The sequence below is a fragment of the Paramisgurnus dabryanus genome, chromosome 17 (genome assembly GCF_030506205.2).
Source record: "Paramisgurnus dabryanus chromosome 17, PD_genome_1.1, whole genome shotgun sequence".
Taxonomy (NCBI): Eukaryota; Metazoa; Chordata; class Actinopteri; order Cypriniformes; family Cobitidae; genus Paramisgurnus; species Paramisgurnus dabryanus.
The window spans coordinates 26,966,718-26,994,453 of NC_133353.1; the positions used below are offsets into that span (position 1 = coordinate 26,966,718).

Consider the following 27,736-nt stretch of genomic DNA (forward strand, 5'->3'; position numbering starts at 1 on the left):
ACCGGCCTCAACTGTGTGCTTACCATCATATATTAAAATATCTTCTTCATCATTTATCACAATACTGCCATAATATTTGTTTTTCTACTATGGAAGTTCAATGGTTACAATCAGCTGTGTGCTTGCCATCATTTATCAAAATATCTTCTTTTGTGTTTATAAAAAAACAAATGTATACAGGTTTAGAACAACATGAGGATAAGAAAATGATGACAGAAATTTCATTTTTGGGTGAACTATCCCTTGATTATCTGTTGAATTAAACATGGGTTTTCTTTCAGCTGTATTTTTGTCCATTCTGAGTATAGCTGTGCTATTTTTAGTTGTGTATATAATTTTCAAAAACTGTTTGAGTGTAGTCAGGGGTCCAGACTGTAAACATGACTAACTTGCAGGTTTATTTTCCTTTCCACTTCTCAGAGATACTTGACCTTGCTTCACCTCATCTCCGCTGTATATTTGTTATTCCTTTAGTTTGTAAATGTTGATTCTACAAGACTTAAAATAATATTTATAGTAGTGCTGCTTATATTTGTCCACGTTTACTGTAAGTGCTATAATTTGGTCCCTAGGGCTTCTACCAACCTACAAAATGTGAAAAAGATCAACCAAGTAACTTAGTTTTGGTAAACCATTCTCTGCAAGCTTGTGAAAAAATAGGTCATTGAAATTTGGCTCCTCTTGTGATGTCAGAAGGGGATATACTGCCCCTTAATCTGCACTATCCAACCACGGCACTGCCATTCATTGCAGAGGTCAGCTCATTTGCATTTAAAAGGACACCAAAAAATGGCACATTTTTGCTCGCACCTACAAAGTGGCAATTTTAACATGTTATAATAAATTATCTATATGGTATTTTGAGATTGAACTTCACATATGCACTCTAGGGAAACCAAAGATTTATTGACATTTTAAAGGATTAGTCCATTTTCTTAAAAGAACAATTCAGATAATTTACTCACCACCATGTCATCCAAAATGTTGATGTCTTTCTTTGTTCAGTCGATAAGAAATTATGTTTTTTGAGGAAAACATTGCAGTATTTTTCTCATTTTAATGGACTTTAATAGAGCCCAACATTTAATACTTAACTCAACACTTAACAGTTTTTTTCAATGGAGTTTCAAAGGACTATAAACGATCCCAAACGAGGCATAAGGGTCTTATCTAGCGAAACGATTGTCATTTTTGAGAATAAAAATAAAAAAAAATATGCACTTTTAAGCCACTTCTCGTCTAGATCCAGTTGTGATGCGCCAGCGTGACCCCACGCAATACGTCATGACGTCAAGAGGTCACAGAGGACGAACACGCCCCAGTGTTTACAAGTGTGGAGAAAGAGGACCGTTCCGACGTTGTTGTATGTGGAATGATACTAATTAATATCTTTGTGTCAGTTTATTGTTTACAATGGTCCGCACTACGGTTTCTACGTCACTACGCAATTACGTTAGGTCACACAAGACCGGAGATAGACGAGAAGTTGTGGTTTAAAAGTGCATATTTTTTATTTTTCTTGTCAAAAAGGACAATCGTTTCGCTAGATAAGACCCTTATGCCTCGTTTGGATCGTTTAGAGTCCTTTGAAACTCTGTTGTAAAAAACTGTTAAGTGTTGAGTTAAGTATTAAATGTTGAGCTCTATTAAAGTCCATTCAAATGAAAAAAAATCCTGCAATGTTTTCCTCAAAAAACATAATTTCTTCTCGACTGAACAAAGAAAGACCTCAACATTTTGGATGACATGGTGGTGAGTAAATTATCTGGATTTTTTTTTAGAAAATGGACTATTCCTTTAAATAAGTTTTGTGAAACGTCCCCTTTAATGAACATTTACCATGATTTTGGTATTGTAGAAAGGTAGATTTTAATAAACCTTTTTGAAATTTAAATTGTTATTGCAAAGTCGAATGTCTTAAATCTTTTGAATATGTTGGTTTGTTGGGGACATAAGGTCATTTTGCTTAGCCAGGTCCCTACCAAGTAGTATTGCTTTTGCTAGCTTGAAACCCCTAGAAACTACCCATAGATATGTACACTAAATGTCGCCTTGGCTTTGGCAGTTCATTGGACCGAATGCATCAAATAGAGCCGCCATCTTGAAACAGGGGAGCCCCGCATCAGCGTCATTGTAGGCAATGGTGTAACGGAAATAAAATCACCATAAATCGTCATGAATGCGATTTTCTTGGTTTTCTTTTGGTTCGTTTCAACAGTCAGACATGTATTTAGCATTGAGTCCAGAAAAAAATTCAAGTTTTGATATTATGAAAAAAACACCTTTTTCTAACTATAATGCATAGTGCTAACATCCATACACAGCACAAAAGTCCGGAATCATCCAGAATTCGAAGTACAGGCGGAGAAAGCAGCTTACCAGCTTACGGAGAAGCCTATACTTCCTATGACAAGACCCCTGTTCCAAGATGGCGGCGGTTTTGACGCATGCTTAGAACCCCAAGGTGACATCTAGTGTATATATCTATGGAAACAACCTAGCACATTTTTGGAAGTCAGGAATGGTTGATCATGTCAGTATTTTTTTCAATGGCAGTAAACCAGTTTACATCTGGAAGCATGTATGTCAGTGGCTGTGTTTGTCTATGGCTTTGTACATATATTTGCTGACTTCTTTTACTTTAAAAATACCCAACCACTAATGATGCGTCATTTAAAAAAACCCTAATACAAGTTGGTTTAGTGTTCACTGAAGTACTGTATTTACACAGCACACAGTGACCAGACTCTAATATTGACCTTTAATAAGTCTGTCCTGTCTGTTCCCATATGCAGCTATTTTCGTATATTTTTCTCTCAGATGAAAAGGCAGAAGGTGCCTGTGGAAAGTGAGCCAGATGGCTGGCTGCGAGAAGGAGACAGTTTAGAGCCACAGGGGGACAAAATCTGTCATCAGTCTCTCTTTATCTGTCTCTGCGCCCTTACCACTGAGACTAATGTTATTCAGACTAGTGGTTAAATGGGTAATGTTGAAACGATAAGTGTTTCTGTAATCATCTTTATCTTTAATTGTGTTTGATATTGGGTTTCTGTAGAAATGATGAATGGTGGTTGCGAGAGTTAGTGAAATGCAGTTGCTAACCCTAGTATAAACAATGACAAGTGGCATTGTGGTTTCAGTTATTATATGTTACATAAAAGGTTGATTCTTTGCTGTTGACTGGGGTGCATCAATGCATTTACTACCACCTGCATGCAACCCCATCGCCAACTTCAAAAGCAGTTTGAATGATTGGATACATTTAAAGGGGACATTTTACAAGAATTTTTTAAGATGTAAAATAGATCTTTGGTGTCTGGGACAACGTAGGGATGAAACGCGCTCTGTCGAACAGTTTGTCAGTTTAGAGCTATTGTAAAAAAGATGACAGCGACTTCCATGTAAGTGGACTAGCGGTGTATGTAGATAAAAACGGTTCATTCTACGGTAATAAAAACAATACAGTTTATCTTGTCATATCTTTATTATACACCACTGATAATATAGTTATGCATATTATATTGCATTTCTGTCAGAAGATCCTTTTAAAAGTTACACAGTGCACCTTTAACTCATTTTCACCTGTATTTCGGGGTTGTCCACTTGTTAAGTCATTGTTCCAAAGCAGCTTTGCATAAAAGATCAAGAAAACAAACCACAAATTATTTTAGAAAATTATTAAAAGTTATTATAGTATATAGATATATATTTTTGTCCTAATAAATGGATTATATTCTAATAAAACGGTATATACTTCAATCAGACATTTAGTCAATTACTATGGTAAATAACAGCCGTCATATTAAACTAGACATGACTTTCCATTTTTCATGGAAATGGCCCTTAACAGAAGTAAAAATGATATAAGAGCAGGAGTTTGACATTACTTAAGGAATTATAATATCACAAATAGCAGCGTAAAAAGCATAGAGAAATTGTAGCAACATCATTTAGTGCAATATAAACCTACAAAAGTGAAATCTTTAAGATTGTTGCCAGACCATTACTAGAAAAGCTATATTAAGTATATATGAATGTAGGAAGTTCAGAGTTAAGGCAGTGTGGACAGTTGAAAATATGGTAAACCTGAGGTCAACGGGAGGTGATCCACATATGCTCATTTGCATGGTTGGGGAAACGCTCTGTGTGTGTTTTAGAACCAGATGTGTTGTGGTTCAGGTAGCCATTTATAGTCGACACTCTAAAGTCCACATGAAATCTAAACAACTGCCTTTTTTTTAATTTACTTTGTTATAGCACATTACTTGTTTTGTGGTAAACAATTCATGCAGGAAAAATGAGTCTGAATAAGCACATTTTCAAAAATTAGTTATTTGTATTTTGACATTTTCTGTTAAAAAACTTCAAAACAATGTATGATGTATTTGATTCTTACCATTTTGGCATCCATTCAGCTGATCTCCGGGTCTGGTGGTACCATTTTTAGCATAGTTTAGCATAATCCATTGAATCTGATTAGACCATTAGCATCGTGCTCAAAAATAACCAAAGAGTTTTGATATTTCTCCTATTTAAAACTTGACTCTTCTGTAGTTACATTGTGTACTAAGACCGACAGAAAATGAAAAGTTAATTTAAAAGTTAATCAGCAAAGTAAATCCATACCTTAAAATCACTGGTGAAACAACTAAAAGATTTAGCACACATAAAGTAAAAAACAATATCTATAGGAAAAATATATGTTCAACTTGTTTCTTTCTTTTATTGTTTATTGTTTGGAAACTTTATCTCTCTTAATAACTACTTTAAAGGAACACGCCGACTTTTTGGGTTATTTTGGCTTATTCACCGTATCGCCCAGAGTTAGAAAAGTCCATACATTTTCATCTCCGTATGTGCTGTAACTCTATCTGACGCACCCACCGCTAGCCTAGCTTAGCATAAAGACTGGAAATAAATGGCTCCAGCTAACACGCTGCTTACAATAAGTGAGAAAAAAACTCCCAACATTTTCCTATTTATATACATATGAAGAGTTTGGTTCCAAAATGCAATAAATCCATTTTGACAAATTTCGGTAAAAACGTGTTTTCTATACCAAGAAAGTGTCAAGATGAAAACCACTATTTCTGTTACAAACTTTCACACATAGCATCTTTAGGTGATAAAAACATAAAAAAATTCAAATCCATAACTTCATTTTCAAAGATTTATTATAAAAACAGATTATTTTTTTCCACAAAATGCAATAAATCCATGACAAGTTTTTATTCAAAATGCTATAAATCTATTGAATCAATAGCCTATATAAATGTGCATTCATCTTTGCCATGTTATACTCTTTACTCAATTTAGTTGAACAGTTGTACACACTATTTAAAAATATAAACATTAATGTCATTAATCAAAACACTTACTTTGTCATATTAAGAACACTGTCATTGCTGCGGTTATACTTGACGTCGTCGCTTAACGTTTTTCACAGCGATCAGCTGTAAAATGTTTTGGTCCTGCTCGATTTTCGTTGACTTTGAGTAAAATTATGGAAAGTTTTTAAAAAGATCCCCTGGGGTCAATGTGTTATCATGACAGAAACTCGATGCTGTCGGCCCGGGCAAACAAGCACCCATCTCCCGAGTGCCTCTTGCCATTTACTTCCAGTCTTTGTGCTAAGCTAGGCTAGCGTGGGTGGGTGCGTCAGATAGAGTTATAAGGCGCATGGAGATGAAAAGGGTATGTATGAACTTATCTAACTCTGGGAATACGGTGAATAAGCTAAAATCCCAAAAAGTCGGCGTGTTCCTTTAACATCAAGCAAGTCCTGCACTTTATTTTCCAATTCCTGCATGTTTTAAAACCGAAACCAAAATCTCACACGCATGTGGATGGACATGCATCTTTGTATTGGATAAAGCATTTAGTATGTACACCTCTCAGGAAATGTAAATAAAGTTCATTTCAGATGTTTAATGACTATTTAGAACATTGAAATCTCTAGATGAGGGCTTAATGTACTTATTTTTATGAAAAACTTAAAGCAACACTAAAGAGTTATTGCTCTTTTCTCCCCCTACAGGTTAGAAGCGTAATTGTTCATTACCACTGTCGTAAATACTGCAGCATAGCTGGCTCTGATTGGATTGTAGGTCTGCCGTAAAGCAAGTTTTTGTAGTTTTCACTCGAACTACAGGACCACGACCCGACGGTTGGAAACTTCTTTAGTGCGGTTTTGGCCGATAGAGGGCTGGAAAGCGAATGTGAAAGTGCCATTCACCCTGTTTTGAGTGGATGAACCACTGAAACTTTTTTGGAAACGTTATTTTAAGGTAAAAAAAAGACTCTTTGGTGTTGCTTTAAATTTCGACCTAAATCAACATTTAAGCTTTCTTTTGGCTGTAGCTCAAAATTACACTGTGCAGTCTCATTTTGCCAGCTCGGGTGACATATTGTCTTTGTTAAGATGAAAATCTGAAAAAAAATGTGCCTGTAGCTCAGTTGGTAGAACATTTTGTTAGCATGGCAAAAGGTAATTGGTTTGAATCTTAGCGAGCACCCATACTGGTAATATGTAAACCTGTAATGCACTGTAAATTGCCTCGATAAAAGCGTCTGCCAAATGCATAGACATAAATGTATTTACGTGATGCTAAAGTTGGTCGTAATTTTCAGTTCACGTGAATTTGAACGTGCTCAGCCAGATTTTGGCCTAGAAAATGAAGCGTTATGCCAATGGCGCTATAATGTTTATTTAATGCAATCCTTGCATAGCATTAAGAACCACATTCCAGCGCATTTTGAAAAGCACCAACAGTAGAATTTGAAGTGATTTCCTTGCATTTCAGCTTCAGCCTGTTTTTCTCACCAGATTAGATTTTATTTGTTCATTCCACTGGTACCTGTTTATCTAACTAACAGTTGTAAAACTAGCTGAAGCCTGCTTTGTTTTCAAATTGTGTCAATCGTACAGCAATGGTAGATTGTGTTTATTTGAGGTTTAATGTCCCAGATGAATTGTCTGTAATTCTGTGGTGCACTTTAAGGGCTTTACAGCAGGGGTGTCAAACTCAATTTCATCCCAGCATTCCAGTTGTTCTCAAAGGGCTGTTTTATCTGTAAGACTATATGAATGTATCTGTTTTATTACACTGCATGTTTACTTGTACCTCTGCAAATGATTCCTACTGGTTTTGTTAATAGCATAACTCAATTTATACCTAGCTTTGAAAGTAAAAGCCCGGGACAAATAATGACACAGTGTATTCAAGTGTACAACTATTGTTGTATGGAAGCACATGCTCAGATTTCTCTGTGTGATCCCTTTATTGCGCAGGTAATAAAAATCAGATGCAAAACCTGTAAATGGGTGATTCTCACGAAAACTTAAATTTACTTTTTTCCCACCAGACATTGAAAAACAAAGTCTGGAGTAAATGGGAACATTAATTTAAACACTTTTACTTATCATTTAACACTTTTTGTAACATAATTTAAAAAATTAGTCCTAAAAAAATCTCATTACAGCAACAGTCAGAAAACATCAACACTGACATATTTTCAAAATGACATGACAAACCTGAAAGAACATAATTTGGAGATTCTGCATTTAAAATCAAAGTATTATGCTTCTATTAATTAAATTAACATTTAATAAGCATCTGTTGCGGTAATGATAATCAAAATGTTGTGTAAGCATTCTGACAAGACAATATTTCAAATTAACTGTAAAAAAATGATCTTACCTGGTAGCCATCTTGAAGTAACTGGTCCATGTGCTTGGTCACTCAAAATCAAACTTTATTAAAATTCTGTATGTGTGCTTAAACTGTTCTCAAAAAGTGTTGCGGAGGATGAGAACATCAGGCATGGACACATCATTTTCCTAATTTTTCTTCATTATTATTATACATGAATATTCAGTAAATATTTTTCTGTCATCTAAAGTAGTCTAGCAAAACATCCATTTATTTATTTTCTAAATATTTTTGTGTTAATTTGATTAAATTACAACACAACGCATGTTCAAACACAGCCGGACACATTGCAGTAATGAGAATTTCAGCAGAAAATGAGATAACATTGACAAATTATAATTCTTATGTTGAAATCACACATTGTGCAAGGTAGAACACAGTATTGTGTTAATTCTGATGCTTTTTAATATTACTATATTACACATTTTATAGCTAAAATCATTAGTGCCGTGGTGTTTCAATGGTTTCGTGAGAATCACCCAAATACGGTGGATTATTTAGGCCAAATCTTTCTAAACATTATTTCTAAATTGGCTAAGCACACTTAAAGGAATACTCCACCGTAAAATGAAAATTAACCCATGATTTACTCACCCTCAAGCCATCCGATATACATATGTTCATCATCTTTTAGACAAACACAATCAAAGTTATATTAGAAGATATTCTGGCTCTTTCAAGCTTTATAACAGTAAACAGGGCTGCCCCAAAAGTGCATCTATCCTTTACAGAAGTAAAGCACACGGCTCCAGTGGGTTAATAAAGGCCTTCTGAGACCTTAAGCCCGATTTATAGTCGTGCGTAGGTTCTACGCTGTAAATTTTAACAGCGCGTCAGATCTACGCGGACTGCAAGCGCTGTGATTGGTCCACCAGAACCCCTCCCGTCAGGTAAAAAAACTGCATCAAAGGTATTTCCGTTTGTGACGGTGAAAACAAGGATGAGCCAAGTTGAGGAGAGATTTAACTCAAACTGCATCAAAAGTCGGTGTTTATTTACTTCCATCATTGCTGGTCTTCTCAAATTATACACAACAAGTTGCTGTTTCTTCTTTGTTTGTGGGTTAATTTGCTATGCTTCTTCTTCTTTAACGTTTGCGCTGCTACTGTGGTTACACGCGTGGAATAATCAATTGTTTGGAGATTGTTAATTGACGTTTTTGAGTGGTAAGTTTGTGTTTTTTTTTTCAGTATGGACCTGCAAAACGGAACTGTAACTGAACAGTAGCATATAGCATTAACTAGCATATAGCGCTAACTCAGCAGTCACAACTTTGTTTTTAGCAGTGTAACAACATTTTACTTAAAAGGACACTCCACTTTTTTGAATATATGCTCATTTTCCAGCTCCCTTAGAGTTAAACATTTGATTCTTACAGTTTTAGAATCCATTCAGCTGATCTCTGGGTCAGGGGCTAGCACTTTTAGCATAGCTTAGCACAGTCCATTGAATCTGATTAGACCATTAGCATCGCACTCAAAAATAACCAAAGAGTTTCAATATTTTTTATTGAAAACATGACTCTTCTGTAGTAACATTGTGTACTAAGACCTACGAATTTTTTTTAAATGTTGCGATTTTCTAAGCAGATATGGCTAGGAACTCTACTTTCATTCTGGCGTAATAATCAAGGACTTTGCTGCCGTAACATGGCTGCAGGAGGCGCAATGATATTATGCAGCAGCCGAAAATAGTCCCCTGCTATTAAAAGATTCTAAGTTGTGAAATAGGCATATTTTCAAAGAAAGTGGAGTGTCCCTTTAATTTGGGGGCGTTCATCTCGACTGTAATGTCACAGTCGTTGTTATGTTGAGATTGGCCTGTTTTCCAGCATTCTTTTGCATGCACAAGGTTTACATAAGTAGAAGGAAACAGTCGTGTTTGAGGCTTATGATGTCATTTCCATGTACATAACTCTTATTATTTATATATATCTAGGTAAATACAGTTTTACATTCTACGGCACCTTTAAAGCCGATAAAAAGACCAAGACTGGGAGATTCATAGCACAAGCACCTGAAAGGGTCAAGGAGATCACGAGACATCTCAAGGGAATGATGAAAATAGATCTGTGAAAACAAATCGAGAGTCTTCAGGTTAATGCATTGTGCTGCATGAAAAGCTATTGTCATGGCACACTTCAGAGAGGGGTGAGAGAGGACGACCTGCACTTCCAATAGTGGAAGCACTTTATCGCTGTAATGCATGAACTAAACTAGAGTGAAGTGCATGGATTGTGACGCATAAATAAAGCACGAGTGGGTGAAAAGGGGAAAATCGTGATAGATGGTTGCTTTGTTAAGCCGGCGCTCATTTGCATGATAGTAGGCACACAAAGATGACATCATACTTGTACACATGCTATTGAGAGTCAGATGTGTCTCAGTGATTTCCAGAGGGCCTTGTACAAGATGACATACTACTTGTGCTGGTTTACAGTATGTACACTGTGTATAGTATGCAAAATAAGTGCATTTGCAAAAATGTGCAGTACACAACCAGTGGACAAAGCAAGTAGGACTGTTTGCCTCGGAGCAATGTGCTCGACTTGTCATCCCATTTTAGTGTTTGACATGGAACATAATGTCAACAGTTTATTATGTTTTCTTATTTGTTACGTTTATTGTTGCATAATACATACTGCATCATTTATGGCATACTGTTTGCATAATCACTATACACCATATGCTAGTATTCCTTTATGAACATTGCCTGTTACCAGCTTGCTTGATGATCATGGCAATCATACAGTATTAGGTGTCCATTAGCTAATGGAAAGGTGGCGTATCTCTCTTTTTACCGTTGTTATTAATCAATATTAGTGACTAATTTGTGGTTAATACAGGCTATTGATTAGGAAGTATGGATTAAAATACTCTTTAATTGTCTTGATTGTCTCATTTATCATGTGTTTTTAGTTTTACCCATCATTCTGCAGAGTATAATCACACAAAAGCCCTGCTGTATTGACAGTAGCACTCGAGACAGTATGAGTACAAAGATTTTTACAGGAGCAAGTTGAAACATTCATTTCTAACGCAATTGTTCTGGAAATTAAGGAAGAGCGAATATAACACAGCAGCCTACTGTAGCCAACCTACAGGAAGTGAGTCCAGACTTAAATTTGTATACAGATGCTGGTACACTTGAGTAAAGTTACTCACATGTGTGCACTATCAGTACAGCATTGTAAGTTGGGTAATTTTATGACTGTGTGGTTTCCTCTTACTGGACGAAGACATATATCAGTAAAGATTTGTGGCACTATATGCTGTTTAAACAAGGCTGTTACACAAACAATCTAAGGGAGGTTAGTTACTATCTATCAAATGGGTACGTAATGGTTCAAGGCAGAGCTAAATTGGTTGATAGAGCTAACACACTTAGTAAACTCATGAGTGTCATTTTTTTAATTCATGGGTCAAAACCGGGTGTGCCTAATACGTCTTGAAAAGTGAAGCCTCTGGCTCTTTGATCGCCCCTGGTGGCTGGCTGCAGTACAAGTCATAACCCCGCCCTCTCCATTCAAACGAATGGGACTCTGCTCTAAATAAAAAATATATTTACACTTCCAATGAAAGTTTCTGAAAGATGGTTTTGGTTCTTTTAAGTAGTTGTTATGACGCTGATATATGTTCAAGTGTTCATTTTTGTGATAAATTTCATTTTAGCTAGTAATTTGATGCTATAGATACGGGGCGTGACGTTAAGATTGGCGTGGTTGAATTGGTCGCGCGAGCGTTTGGGCGGAAGTTTGATACCGCGGCTCCGCCTTTGGCTCCACGGACGATTCCTTCTGCGCATGCCTTGGCTCCAAACTGACGTTTTTACGTAACATGGCGGCGACCATGGTCGGACATTTTTGGCTTCAATTCATTACAATGGAGGGAGGCGACGTAGCGTTGTCCATCTTTTTTTACAGTCTATGGTCAAAAGCAGTTTAAATGTAAAATAATGCTATTTTGGATTTCAACTTTATTCTCAGTGGAATAACTGCACTTCCTTCTTGCTATTAGTTGAATCGGTGTCTGTATGTTTGGCCGAAAGGTTTTGATAGTTAAAGAGTTTTTGCTCTTTGCTCCCCCTACAGGTTGGAAGCGGAATTGTCCATTACCACTGTCGTAAATAATTTAGCCTACTGCAGCAAAGCTGGCTATGATTGGATTGTAGGTCTGACGTAAAGTAAGTTTTTGTAGTTTTCACTCAAACTACAGGACCGGGACCCGACAGTTGCAAACTTCTTTAGTGCGGTCTTGGCCAATAGAGCAAAGCGAATGTGAAAGTGCTGTTCACCCTGTTTCGAGTGGATGAACGACTGAAACTTTTTTGGAAACGTTATTTTAAGGTAAAAAAAACTCTTTGGTGTTGCTTTTAATCAAAATAAATAGCTTACTTGTATATCAGGGTTCCCACAGGTCATGGAATTTCTGGAATATCATTGTATTTTAAAAGGTCTTTTCCAGACATTGAAAGTCAGTTTATTGTCCAAGTCCAATGGAATATCAGGAATTTTTGTTTGTTGCTTAAAATTTTTGTTTCTATTTATCAAAATCTAGTCTGCTTTACTTTCGATGTCGACTACCATTTAAACAGCTGTTTATTGCCATTGTTTATTCATTTCACACATTTAAGCTACATTTTTATAAACTCACATTGAACACTACATTATCCAGGCTCACGTCTTCCCGGACTTAGGTCATGGAAATTCAGCTTTTTAGTCAGTGAAAGTCAAGGAAAAGTCAGGGAATTTGCTAGGGCTGTAACGATCGTGCAAATGCGCGTTTTCTCAATGAATGAATTTGAATGAATTACGGTGAAATGCCGCCACATCCAAAAGCCAGAGGGCGCTAACGTGTAGAAATGCCATTTGTGCCACAGAAGAAGTAGCATTACAAACGCTATTCCAGGAAATGTCTAAAGGGATATTTATATTGCTGTTCTTCAGATTGTTTCAGGTTTTTTTCATGATAATAAAGAATATTTTGAATGATTGTGTATGACAAGTGTTGCTTTTTTAAATGCACGTTATAAATGATTTTAGATCGATAAGGACTTTCTACTGACCAAACGCGGTAGTACACGTGCAAGCTGTGCATGAAACACAGAATCGCAGCCTTGCGATTCAGAATCGATTTCAGAATCTTTTTTTTTTTTATGGGACACACGATTAATCGTTACAGCCCTCGAGTTTGCTACAGTATTTGGAACCCTGATAGATGTTTCTTGATATTAAATATGCAACCTGTAACATTTACCTCTGTATCAATGGCTGCTTCCAAAATCTCTAAAATGCTGCCTTCGGATCCAGTATTCCAAGGCAGGAATGCATCAAGGCATGTCCGAATCTCATGTTTGCTTTACTTCCTGACTCCAGATACCTCCATCGTGTTGTCCAACAATTCTATGCGTGTGTGCGCACAGGGAATGTGATTGGTCAAGCCTGGTCGAGTTAAAAAAAAAAATGCCGGCCAAGAAATGTCCAGATCACAAATTTAGTGTAAATAAAGTTACAGCTTTTAATTGCATTTCTAGAGAGAAAGTAGCATTGCAGTTTTCAAATATGGGATTAGTTAATACAAAGGCGCTCTCTGTTTATATTTCAAACTGAATTCCATTACACTGCCTTTGAAGGCTGTCCGAATGCGTTTCCCGGAGCTGCTTTCATGCCGCTGAGGTCATTGCCTCATGAGGCAGAGAGGCAACAAGTCAGCTGCCTTGGGTTGGGTTTTGTACGCAGCAGACATCTGCGTTTGAAACATATAATTGCAGTTAGTTGCAAATACATTTTCTGGAAGTGCATTGTGCTTTCACTCTGTGTGGATCAGTCGGATGTTTTAGCATTTCCGTCGCGACATGAAAGTGTATTATGTTTAATAATTTTAAAATGAAAAATATAGTGATTATTGTGAGTTAAATTCACATATTCTTTTTAGCTATTTTCCTAATCATGCACATTTCTTTTTTTCTCATCAGGTGAACTTTGTGGTGTGCCAGCTCTTTGCCTTAGTAACAGCCTTCTGGTTCAGACTCTATCTGCACCCCAGCAAGACGAGTCCCTTCATCCGACATGTAGTCGCCACATTGCTGGGCTTATATTTGGCTCTCTTCTGCTTTGGCTGGTGAGTGTCTATCTGCTTTTATCCCTTGCTTTTTAATTCATTGCAGGGTCATTGATTTGCTGGTTAGCCCTCCATTCATTTGTAATGAGCCTGTGGGGTGCTGGCAGAAGCCCAGAGCCTGCACTCGACACTACATGTGCTGTCTGTTTGTTAAACCTGATAAACAAGTGTGCAAACATCTTTATTGATCGGTATGCGTTACCACGTTTCTTTTGAATATTGCACATTTTTTGGAGTGTTTTGTTTGCTATCTGAGATCCATGTTCATTGTAAGAAAGGGTTTCTTGCACCAATAGGAATAGTTTACCCGAAAATGAAAATTCTGTCATCATTTCCTCACTCTTATGTTGTTACCTGTATTAATTTTTTGTTTGTAAACAAACCATTCATGAGCCCCATTCACTTCCACAGAATATTTTTTTCCTACTATGGAAGTAAATGGGGCTCATGATCGGTTTGTTTACAAACATTTCTCAAAATATATTCCTTCGTATTCATCAGAAGAAAATAATTTATACAGGTTTGTAAAACCATGAGAGTGAGAAAATGATGACATAATTTTCATTTTTGGGTGAACTATCCCTTAAAGGTGACATAGAATGATTGAACGGAGTATTTATCATTGTTCTGTGATGTGACATGTAGACAAAAACATTTTTGTTTGGGTCTGTAATGCCTTAGAAGCTTCCTAAAAAACCCTCTCAGATAGCTCTATTAGGGTGGGGGATTTTAAACAAGTGGTTTTGCACCTATTTGGCTCCCCCTACTGGGTTAACTTGCAATCTCATTAATGATTGGCTGACTTTGCTGCCACTCAAAAAATGTAGCCAATTATTTTAAACTGGAGGGGCAGCCTGTGATGTCATAAGCATCAGTTTTTCAGATTGGGCCGTTTTCTGGCTGACATTTCTAAAAGAGAATTTCTATGGGATTGAGATGTTTAGCACTTTTTGTATGTTTGTGAATGTGGGTAGACTACCATTATTTAACAAAGACAAGGTAAAAATGGTTTTTCATTCTCTGTCCCCTTTGATAGAGTTTTATAATAAAACAAACTAAACCAGAAAAGAAAGTTCAAACTGGAAACCTTTTTACAGAATGCTGACTGAAATTAAATGTCTGTTTAACTATATTAAAGTAAACTAAAGTAGATATCATCTCACTTAAAAAGTTAGTTGTTGTTGAATGACTAGTTGACCATTTGATCTACGGAAATGAAAGTGACGTGGCATGGTAACCCATACTGGGAAAAGAACTTCTGCATTTAACCCATCTAGTGAGTAGTGAGCAAACACCCACAAGGACAAGTGGGCAATTCCCTGCAGCCAATGGAGCAATTGGGGGGAAAGATGCCTTGCTTAAGGGTACTTCAGTCGTAACCTATCTGCTGTGAGAATCGAACCAGCTAATGGTGGGGTTACAAACCCAACTCTCTAACCTGGATCTACCTAGTTTGTATTTCCATGTTCCATGTTGGCTGTGTGTGTCACTTAAGCCCTTTTCACACAGACATTCCGGGAAATACACGTAAAATGCATCCTGGATTTTTCCGGAATGGTTAGAGTTTTTGTTTGTTCACACTGCCAAGATTACACGGCATCTGATGGTCCCAGAAAGACACGTGACCTGTTGAAAGTCCCGCCCTCTCTTCTACGCAACGTCTGAAGTTTGCATATTATATATCATTTCTCTCTCCAGAAACAACTCGCGTGCATTTTTGTTTATAATAATACTACAAAGGAGCACGTGAACGCACAGTTCTATGCTGGTGAATGATCTCAGCTTCAGAGTGGATATTTGACATGCGGGTATTTTCGTTTATTATAGCTCAAATGAGCACGTGACGCGATATTCTTTTATGCTGCTGAATGATCTCCGTTTCAACGCAGTAAGTGACGAGCTAACTTACCTGATATCTGCTTCAGTCCAGTTTGCTGACATTTCTTTTAGTGAATGTTGTAAATCCCTCATTTTAAAGAGTTGAACCAACTTCATGTTGCCATGACACGCGCGTCCTCACTACGGCACGTGCGTCATTGTTTATGCGTCTCATTTATCATTTCCTGATAACTGCTTCAATCTAGTTTGCAACATTTCTCGTGGTGAATGTTTATATGCATGTTATCTCTCGTTGTAAGGAGCTGAACCATAACTTGTGTTGTGATGATGACGCGCGCGTCCTCACTTCGACACGCCCTTTAGGGCATTCTTGCGGCTTCTTGTTCACACAGAGGGTTACCCGCGTATCTTACTAGGTCCTCTTTCCGACAACGATCCCAGAAGATTAACGGAACGAGTTTTTGTTCACACAGACGCTTGTCTGGCAATTTTACGGGTATTTTCTGGGACCAGAGGTCTGTGTGAATGAGGTTTTAAAGGGACAATTCACTTTTTTTGGAAATATGCTAATTTTCCAGCCCCCTTAGAGTTAAAGATTTTGATTTTTACCATTTTGGAATCCATTCAGCTGATCTCTGGGTCTGGTGCTACCACTTTTAGCATAGCTTAACACAATCCATTGAATCTGATTAGACCATTAGCTTTGCGCAAAAAATAACCAGAGATTTGCGATATTTTTTTCCGGTGCACGGTATATCACTCGGCGATATGGCTGTTTTTTTTTACACATCGACATCGTTTCGATGTCAAAATAGGGCCGATGTGAACATGCCGATAATCATTCCTGTGTATTTGACGTGTATGTAGGAGATGTGAGTGTGGGGGCGAGGATGTTTGTTTTTGCACGAGCGCATAAGTTTCACGTGTGTGCTGAAGCAGGTTCTGTCGTCTGCCTGGTCGTTCTTCAAAGTGTCTGAAGAAGATCCTCGCTATGCTGTATGTATGCAATAAGAGTGAGGGCCGGGTGATGCAGGGGAGGAGTTCGGGCCAAATTGTTCAACACAACCAATTTGATCACCCACTTAAAAAATAAGCATCCCGAAGCTTACAAAGAATATGGGAAATCAGCTAATTGATGACATTTTGCACATGGGTAAAGGTGCCAAATCAGTAATTTCTGGAAATAAATTACAAAAGTAAAAAAAGTGTTTTGGAAAATAGCTCTTTATTTGATTATCATAAAAATGTGTTTTCTATACAGAGATATCGGCATCGGCAAATATCGGTATTGGCCATAACAGACAAGAGTCATATTGGTTATCGGTATCGGCCAAAATTTTCACATCGGTGCACAGGGTTTCCCGCAGAAAATTGTTAGTTTAGGTGGTAGGGATGGACGGATGGGCGGGGCCAGGGGCGTGGCAATCAAAGGGGCGGGGCGTATGCGTCATGATGAAAATTAAAATATTTTAATAAAATAAATAAATAAAATAATTATTTTTAAAACACTCAAATAAAACTTAATTTTGAAGAAACTATGACAAAAAATGAACACATACCTCTAATAGGAATAGCTGCGTGATGAAGTGAAACTAAAGGGTTAATAAACACAAACTAAACCAGATGTTGTAGAACATCTGGCGAACGATGATAGATAGCGCAAAAATTGTAAAAACTGATTATTTCCCACTATTAATTACATTATCTTAAAGGAGTGTAACTGTAGCATGTAAATAATGCACATGAATAAAGTGAGCAAGAGCGCTCAACAATTATATCCAATCAACAGGCACGTGAAACCTTAGCAGGTTGCTCAAACAACAAAATCACCAGCTAACTTACTTTACAATTAGAAGAACTATAGACTTATACAATAACAGGCTTAAATAAACCCAAAACATATGTCCACTTACAGTTGTCACGGACACGTGTTTTATCAACTGGCTATCCTCCAGACAAGACGGTCAGACCACGTCTTATCTCATTTCGGCCGTGTGATGCGTGTGCACGCTCGCGGTGTGAAGTGTGTCTGCGCTGTTTTATCAACTGTTTTATCAACTGGCTAGTTATCCTCCAGACATGACGGTCGGACCACGTCTTATCTCATTTCGGCCGTGTGGTGCGCGTCCTCGCATGAGGTGTGATGCGCGTTCGCGCTATTCTCCGAGATGCACTTGACGGCCTTTTGTGTAGCGATTTTTTTTTTTTTTTGGATGAGCTAGTTAAGGCGGTAGGGTATCCAAGCTTAGGCGGGGCGCCTTAACTGAAATATGCTGCAGGAAACCCTGGGTGCATCACTAATATTTTTCCTATTTAAAACGTGACTCTTCTGTACTTACTTTGTGTACTAAGTCCAAAGGAAAATTAAAAGTTGGGATTTTTCTAGGCCGACATGGCTAGGAACTATAATCTCATTCTGGCGTAATAATCAAGGACTTTGCTGCCTTAACATGGCTGCAGGAGGCGCAATGATATTACGCAATGCCTGAAATCAGTCCCTGTCAAGTTTTAAATAGGATAAAGAAACTCTTTGGTTATTTTTGATCCTGATGCTAAATGGTCTAATCAGATTCAATGGATTGTGTTAAGCTATGCTAAAAGTGGTAGCATCAGACGCGGAGATCAGCTGAATGGATTCCAAAATGGTAAGATTCAAATGTTAAACACGAGGGGAGCTGGAAAATGAGCATATTTTCAAAAAAAGTGTCCCTTTAACAACAAACCAAATAATTCCCATAATCACAAGTCATCACAAGATGTTTTTTTTAAAACGTTGTGACATTGTGTGATCACAAGTCTGTGTTAAGAATGAATGTATTTCCTCTTAGGAAGTCTTGCTTAAGATGACACCTGATAAAAAACTGATCATATTGAGCAATCTTCTATACAGTAGGTCTCTGTACAGAGGTCAGAATGCCTACGTCACTTAATAAGCTTTTATGCAATGAGAGGACTTCCACAATAATGGCATGGCCAACGCAGGCTAATAAATTATATAGAAGGATTTACTACGCCACTGTTTCTCTGATTTCTCTGCATTACGTGGTTTCCCATAATCCTTTGCACATTATCTCATGTTTATTTCATGTAACAAAAAGGAACTGGACTGATATATCCTGTTGTAAATGCTGATTGTAAATAAAGTCCTGTGTCTTGCGCAGACAGATTGATTCTCTTCATAAGAAATATATATTTATATAAATATATAACTGACAGTCTTGTAATATATTTCAAGTTTATGCAGCAGAAAGATAAGTTCTTGCTTTTAATATTAACATCTTCTCTATTCCAGGTATGCGTTACACTTTCTGGTCCAGAGCGGTCTTGCGTATGGCGTTATGATTTTCACAGGAGTGGAACACATGCACAGGTGAGTGCCAGGCTATTGCGGCATCAAATCGGCTGTGCTTTCAATAACAAAAGCAAACAGATCACAAATCAAAATGGCAAATGGGCTATAACACAGTGTTATGTCCTACTGTGGCACAGTCAACAGGTGTATTTTATGGATTTCACTGTATAAATTATGGATCAATATGGCATTCAGCCTCTCGATTGGTTCGTTGAAGATTAATCCATGCTGCTTTCACTCTTATCAGTAAATAAGCCCAAGGGAAGCAGTAAGCGTCTGCTGTCATCGTTTCTTGCCTAACTTGCATACTAAGTGACTGCTGGCTCTGATCTGATGTCAGATGAATGGATGTACTGGATCATGTGGTGTGTTGTGATGCTCGGGGCAGCACAGTACTGCTTGATACAGATTACTACTCAAACCAGCACATATAGAGCCATTGGTTGTGTTAAAAACACAGTGTCTCTCACTGCCACATTGTGGTTAGTAGCTTAAAAGTGACAATGTGGTTAGTAGCTTAAAATGCTTCTGGTTGTTCGAATGAGACAGTTTGGCTGTAAATGTTGTTGGGATGATTTTGTTGTTCATTGTGCACTGGCAAAAGGAATGACATTTCAGTTTTGTTTCTTTATGTGTTTTTTTTTCTGTAACATTTGACTTTGAATGGAACGGTGCATTAGTCCATGAGGATGGAACAGTCACACCGACAGTGATGTTTTTTGTCATCTGAGGTCATCTGTTCTAGGTCAGTTATCTTGCCAATTTTATCAGAATATCTAGCCAAAAGCTGTGCCAGCATGATTTGTGACCTGCTGCTGGAGGACCAGGTTGTGATGACAAGTTGACTTTTATTGCATCATTGATTATTATCAGATAAAGAGTCCAATAATTCCATGTGGGCTAAACCTGGAATGTGTTGGGTGTTCTGTTAAAGGGGACAGAGAATGAAAAACCATTTTACCTTGTCTTTGTTAAATAATGGTAGTCTACCAGCATTCACGAACATAAAAAAAAGTGCTAAACATGCTAAACATCTCAGTCTCATAGAAATTCCTTTTTTAGAAATGTCAGCCAGAAAACGGCCCAATCTGAAAAACTGATGCTTATGACATCACAGGCATCTAACTGCCCCTCCACTTTAAAATAATTGGCTACATTTTTTGAATGGCAGCAAAGTCAGCCAATCAGTAATGAGATTGCAGGTTAAGCCAGTAGGGGGAGCCAAATATATGCAAAACCACTTGTTTAAAATCCCCCACCCTAGTAGAGCTATCTGAGAGAGGTTTTTAGGAAGCTTCTAAGGCATTACAGACCCAAACAAAAAAATTTTTGTCTACATGTCACATCACAGAACAACGCAGGGTTCCCGCAGGGTCTTAAAAAGCCTTAAAAGCATTGAATTTAATGATTTGAAAATAATACCTTAAAAAGACTTTAAAAAGTCTTGAATTTTGATGTCTGGGTCTTAAAAATTCTGCTTTATGTAAATTCTCCATATTGTATTTTTCCTTAAAAGTTTCATTTGTCAAACATAATTTGATTAAATCAGGGATGCAAACACATCGCTTTTCGGCGCCTCACGCTTTTTATTATTAATGGCGTTTTGGTTGCGAGCACATCGTGTCTCTTCCGATGAGTTTGCTGTACGTTCACGTGCTCTCTGTTTCTCTGTGAATTGGGTACATGCGACATGAAGCGAGTTCAGTGCACATGTTTCTGAACTTGAGCAGAGTTGTATGCATTGATTAGAGGTTTTCACGGAGGACCGGTCCGATTAACATTGTGTGTAAAACCCGAGTCGATAGGAAAACGGCCGTGATCAGAGTCAGTCAGCGCTAATGTTCACGTGCAGTTTGTTAAGCTGCGTGCCTATGGCGATAACAACTGGCTTGAAAGTCAAGACCACTCGCTGCACTTTCTTCCTCTCTCCCTTTGTTTAATAATATTATTATTAATGAACCATCTTTTTAAAAAGTTTGCTCAAAGATCACAAAGATGGTAGCAAAAAAGCAATGTGAATGTTATTTAAGCCCATTGCACGAGCAAAGCTTAAGCTGACTCTAGATATAAAAAAAAAACGCAAAGCTCTAATACTGTATAAAGTCACCAGTCACTGGGACAGGAAGTAGACTTTTGAATCTAAAATAATAAGTGGATTAAGCTCTTTTAATCTGCAAGAGAGGCACTTTTACTGCTTCTGCTCTATCTAAAAAAGGAAAGATAATTACATAAACCATTATAACAGACCGGTCACATTTATAATCTCTAGACCTGCACTTTCTATCATTAATATACTATACATATAATTGTATTCAATAGATTTGATAAAAGGGGTCATCTACAAGGATTGCTTTATATGTCAGTGCAAAAACAGTAAAGTGTTTTTGTGGTGCTTTGACAAACATTGTCAGCTTTGTTAATTTATGGTTGGATTTATTAAATATAATGTGAAATGAATATAGATGAATGTAGCCAGATGCAAGGCCCTGGATACATTGCAGGTGGTGGCCAGGAAGAAGAGGAAGAAGGAGTAAAGCAAGAAGAATGCTAGATAGTTCAATAAGAGTTTTGGTTTAAAATTAAAAATGAAATTGAATATTCCAAATTAATCTTTGTGTATTTTGATTTTCGAATTTAATTTTACTCTATATGCCTAGGTAGGGGTGCGAGGGCTTCGATTACCTTTCTCTTTTTTGAACATGTGTTTGCATTCATCTTTTACCCATTTCACTTGAACTCAAGTTCAAGATATTTTGTTTTTCTTTGCTGGTAGGGACGTGAAATGGGTATTCATTTTTTATATAAATGGTCTTAAAAAGGTCTTAAAAAGACTTGAATGTAACTTGAAGAAACCTGTAGGAACCCTGACAAGGATAAATACCCCGTTCAATCATTCTATGTCACCTTTAAGTACTGTGGGTGCGGAACAGATTCCTGCACGGTTCCATTTTTGAAGATCCACCCGTACCCGCAAAGTTCAGCACCAGATCCGACCGTCACCCGTGATAATATCAAAATTAAATCCGCACCCTCCCAGACCTGTTAATATTTGGCCCATAACCTGATCTGTGCCCGCTATACATCACGCGCTAGGGCTGCATAACGATTAATTGTGAGTAATTGTTTGCAGAATAAAAGTTTTTGTTTACATCATATATGTTTGTGTACGGTGTATAATAACTATGTGTTTATATAAATAAACATGCATGCATGTATACTTTAAGTATTTAAATATAATATAATATTTAAATATAATATAAATGTACAAATGTATATACACATGTAAAACATTTCATATATATATATATATATATATATATATATATATATATATATATATACATACATGTGTGTGTGTGTGTGTGTGTGTGTGTGTGTGTGTGTGTGTTTCTATATATACATACAGTAATTATTATACACAATACAACGAACATATATGATGTAAACAAAAATGTTTATTCTGAAAATGATTAATCGCTCTGAGACCCTCAATTGCATATCTAAACAGGTGGTGCTGGGGAGGCGGGGGGCTAGGATTGAGAATTTTATAGAGCACAGAGAATTGGCTGAGGAAATTACCTGGAGTCTCATTTATTAAACTGTGCGTAGAATCCTTATTAAAAGTCTACGTACGCACAAAAGCCAAAAATTGCATATGCCACAAAATATTAAGACTTATAAAACAAAGCAACGTTCCCTTTATAAATCACAGATCACCTACAAGTTTGCGTACATGAGTCATCCTCAGATCCCACCCTGCAAGCCCCTGCTCCTGTCAAGTTTTTTTTTATAAATCATAACCTTTACGTGGAAACTGGCCTACGCACGTTTTCGGCCCCGTTTTGTGCATACTCACGCTTTATAAATGAGAGCCCTGGAGACCAGTTATTATGGAGAGTTTCATGGCTGAACACTTGACACACATAAAAGTGCTTTAACAAAAATACAAACTTGTAAACCCTGGGAAAGCTTTGTCCCATGAAGTTGTTTTGTACTGTAAGTGCAAGTCGACAAGATTTTTCTAATAACTGTTGGCAAGTCTCAAATATTGTCTATAGAAATCTAAACTTTGGTTCCTCTAGACAAGCTAGACCTTGAAAAGATGCTTTAAACTTTAATACTTGAATGTTTGATTTATCTACAGTACTTTGCTCCACTGGCTAGTCACACAGGTTGTGTTATGTAAACTCGGTGTATTGGGTGCGAGATAGGGAGATAGATTGGGTGTGTCATGTTACACAATCTGTAACTCATATTGGTAATGAAACGATAATTGTGTTACATATTTCTCTTTGTCTGTAGTTTGGACTTCAGGCTGGTAGTCATTAGAATTTTTGTCCCTAAAAAAGTAAAAGCACCAACCTCCAATGTAAAAAACAGTAGAAAACGTCTGATAAGTTGTTCATGAGATCTGTAAGATTATAGACACAGAGCTTTCCTGCATTGAGCGATTTCAGCATTATAGAAGAAACCTTCAGAGACTCCAGGAGCTGATCACTATGTAATGAAACCACGCTTGAGTGCTCTGTGGAGATGGGAGCCAAAGCAAAGGTTGATGGGAAACTGAAAACACCGGTGGGAAAATTATATTTGTGCTTGGTTGTGTAAAGTGTGTGGAGTCGTTTCATGACACAGAAAATGTTTTCGGTTTTGGTGGCCTAAAAATTTACATTTTTTCAAAGTGCAAGTTTTTGAAAAAACAGCACTATCGTCTTTTTGTGTAAACTACAAAAACGTGAAGTCATGAGATCAAGGATTGCTTTATGCGAAAAACACAAAGAAAAGAGTTTTCTATTTTAAGTACATTTATTTATTGTCATGCACATACACTACAGTATGTGTGCAGTAGTTTTGAGAACAGATCATTTTCAAAACGCTTAAACTTAAAATAAACTTGATCTGCCGTTTTTTTGTATAAACTTATGTTTATTTAGGCCTGTTTACACTGTATTTACACTTACAGTAGTATTTACTGTGATGATATAGACTTAACCCTTGTGGGTTGTTCAAATTCACCTCAACAACCCATAAGGGTTAAATCCAATGTGTTGTTTACAGAAATGACTACTACCTGTAGGTGCAACCAAAATCAGGACTAAGCAGGGTTCGATCTTGAGTCATCTGCACACATGCACCTCCATGCTGACTATGAGACGTTGTTCACTGCCTGTGCCTTTCTGGTGAAGGCGTTCATACCAGACGTGAATAAAGTGAAGAAATCATGCTATTCGTACATAGTTGGATGCGTGAACAATTTCACGGCTTTAGCTAGCTTGTAGTCTCAATATATATTGCGCAAGTTGAGTAAAGAGCATTTTTTACAACTTACAAGATTGTTCACCTCCTCAATCACTTCATTTGTGTGTACCGCGCCGCAGAATGTGTTCGCGTCTTTGCATTGACTTAACATGTAAATCACTCGCGCTTGCTGCCTCTTCCACGTCTGGTGTGAACGCAACTGCCAAAAACCTAGCTAGGGTTATTTTTATCTGCCACACGTAAACACTACAAAAAATACACATTTTGATGTATGATGAAACGATTAAAAATGTGTGTTGCAGTCTATTTCCAGTGTCTCTGTGTCAGCCTGATTTCCATATATTCAGTTACAGCCAATAAAACATGAATCAAATTGAGCAACTTCCTACTTAACACATTCAAATTGATTGCACACAATTCAATTTAATTGCGATAACATGTTTAATGTAGAGCTAAGTTGCTTTGACTCATTTTCATTAACTTCATTGAAAAGGCTGAGTGTATTTAGCACCTGGAGTATCATTATATCAGACATCATAAAGATCTGCAGAGCTGATAATGCAAACCCCTAATTCATAAAAACTGAGTTTTATAGGTGTGCTGGGGAAAAATGTGACATAATTAGATTGTTGTGCTATACTGTATGTGAGCCGCACATTAGTGAATAAAGTCTCTCTCTCTCCCTCTCTCTCTCTCTCTTCTCTCTCTCTCTCTCTCTCTCTCTCTCTCTCTCTCTCTCTCTCTCTCTCTCTCTCTTTCTCTGTTTTGGCCTTACAGTATATCACCCAAAACTAAAAAAATCCTTTGATTGCTTGTGTTGTTTCAGAATGAATACAAAAAAGTGAATTATAAAGTATACTGTCAAAAAAACAACATGGTGCCCAAAAATATGCCATAGTCAAGTCTTCTAAAGTCATACGATATCTCTGTGTGAGAAACTCGACTCCGCTGCAGCTTTGACATCTCTTTCATGTTTGTTTAAATCAAACACTGGTTCCCAAGCATCTCACAGTCTTTACGACGTGTTTAACACCAAACATCATATGACATTTCTTAGTGATTAATCCAGTGCTCCCATCCATCCATATTTCTCAACTCCATTATTATTGTTATGCCGCTTTCATGTTGTGTCTAAAATTTGCGTAACTTTTGTGGAGAAAAACACATAAAGATATCAGTCACTACAGCAATTGTTCTTCCCTCCGACATTTTACATTTTACGGCCTGCCCAGACTCGTGTATCACAGTAATCTCAGAATTTTCCGGTCATAAATACGACTTGAGAGACCGTTCATGTCCAATTTCTGACTAGGATACTCATATTTACAATAGTTCAGATAACACCTCCTAAAATGACTCATAACTCAAAAGTAGTCATAAAAACGGCGCTTTATTTATTCTCTATATGGACTTTTCTATCACACAATTGTGTGATTGTTCCAAGTCTCATTAAAAACAACACTTTTATGACATTATTTATTGATTTAATATGTTTTCACTGAGGAATGTGAGGGACAGTTTTATGGCACAGGCGAGACTCCATCCACCCAGTGCTGATAGCCACTCATCTCTGCGTCTCACCTAGATAAATTATCATCTCTGGATGGTGTTATTGGAAAATAGGGCCAATCAGGAAATATCATAAAAGAGAGCTGCGTGTATCATGGGTAGCTGGAGCTCTTGTCTGTCAGGTGAATTTAGTGTATGTGGGTGCATCTCAATCAACCCACTATCGTAAGTTGTGAATCTAGATGGAATTTGGGCACTTGGAAGGGTTTTTTTGTGAAAAATTGGGACATTGAATAGTACTAAACATTTGGCAACATTACCACATACCTGAGTAGTAGTCACACAGTAAAATGTATTAGCAGAAGGAAGGCCTGATATCTTTCTGGTATCATTTGCTTTGCTTATCACTCTTTAAAGTACAATTCCCTTTTATATCCTTGTAATAACTTTTAAAGTCATTTCAGATAATTGTTTCTAAACATTAGAAATGTTTTGCTAAAACACATTACAAAGACCATAGTACTATGAAACTATGTAGTACTTAATTGTAGGAGTGTGACTAGACACTTACTCCACGAGACGAGACGAAACACGAGATTGGGTTCACGAGAACGAGACGAGACGATATTTTTACACTTTTTAAGAAACCCTCAATGATAAAATAAATGAATAAGAAACTGAAATCACATTATTTTTTTAAATGTTTTAACTAATCAAGGACTGGCCCTAACAATTATTTTGCTAACTGATAATGAAGCCATTTGTTATTTTGGGGTAATAAAAATAGACCCAAGTGAGCAGTAGCATTTAAAATTACATAATAACGATTATACAACAGTTCTTTCTGGTTCTCGAATCTGATTGGCTAAGAGCTATGCGATATTGTGCTGATAACGGCACTGTAACCGCATCACCTTTCGTATTATTCCGCCACCTAGTGAATGGAGGTCCTAAGCAGGCTCATCTCTGAATGGAAAAACACAGACGCGCTGTTGTGAATCACTCTCCGTGTGTCTCATTAGTTTACTAGCTCATAAATCAGTCTGTGAATCCCCAATCGGAAGTAATTATTCTGTCAAAGATCAGCGCTCTTGGATGTTACGTTAAAGTTAATGGGAGAAATGTCTTGTCACATCGTGTGGACGATTAACACTTGGAAAGAGGAATATAAACACTCGTTTTTTTCTGGAGCTATATCTTTTATCAGAACGCGAAAACACCGTGGAACTGCAGGTAAGCACCGCAGCTTTTAAATGTGGACATTGATCATTTACTTTATCGTGATGTGACTATTAAAACATGTTATGAGATATCGCCACTGGTATATTTATAAGCAGCATGCAAAAACATCTCTCTGACACTTATAAAAAACCATTTTGTATAGTACTGACAAGAACAAAGTTTAATAATAATAATCGAGTGCTCGTATCGCGTTAAGAATAAATGAGAAAGCAATAGTAACGTTATACAAGTATATTTTTATTAACTTTTACCTCGCGCCAAAACAATAACAACACAAAAGACACTAAATATGAATAAAAAAACAAGTGATCGTTTGATCATGACACCACATACTGCTGATTTGATCTCATTTTGACGATCATAAACAAACAAGGCCAACATGAGAGCCAGGGTATCTCTGTCAGAGATGTAGCCCAGAGAGGGCGGTGGTCAGCGGGACGAGTGAACACTCACGTCCGCTCATGCTTTGGTTCTCATTCGTACCGAATCTCAGTAAGCACTCGTTCAAACAGGCGCTATCTTTACTAATCGACTGCAGATTTAAATATAATACATATACATTCTCGACTAAACTAATCTTAAAACTACACTTTGTGACCAAGAAACGGTAATATAAAGAAACGGCTTTTCCGTCCATTGAGTTGTTATGAGCTTCAAAGCAGCCGAAAGTTTTACCTGTCATTCTGGCCGCCCTCAAATCCGTG

General features: G+C 37.2%; 1 protein-coding gene across 1 annotated transcript in view; it reads left to right on the forward strand.

The window, feature by feature from the left end:
* Positions 1-27,736, forward strand: part of mboat2a (membrane bound O-acyltransferase domain containing 2a) — a 75,669-nt gene that overhangs the window by 16,580 nt on the left and 31,353 nt on the right. The window contains exons 2-3 of the mRNA XM_065288467.2: positions 13,686-13,831; positions 18,963-19,040. Of these exons, the coding sequence (XP_065144539.2) occupies positions 13,686-13,831; positions 18,963-19,040 (224 nt within the window). The remainder of the gene's footprint in view (positions 1-13,685; positions 13,832-18,962; positions 19,041-27,736) is intronic.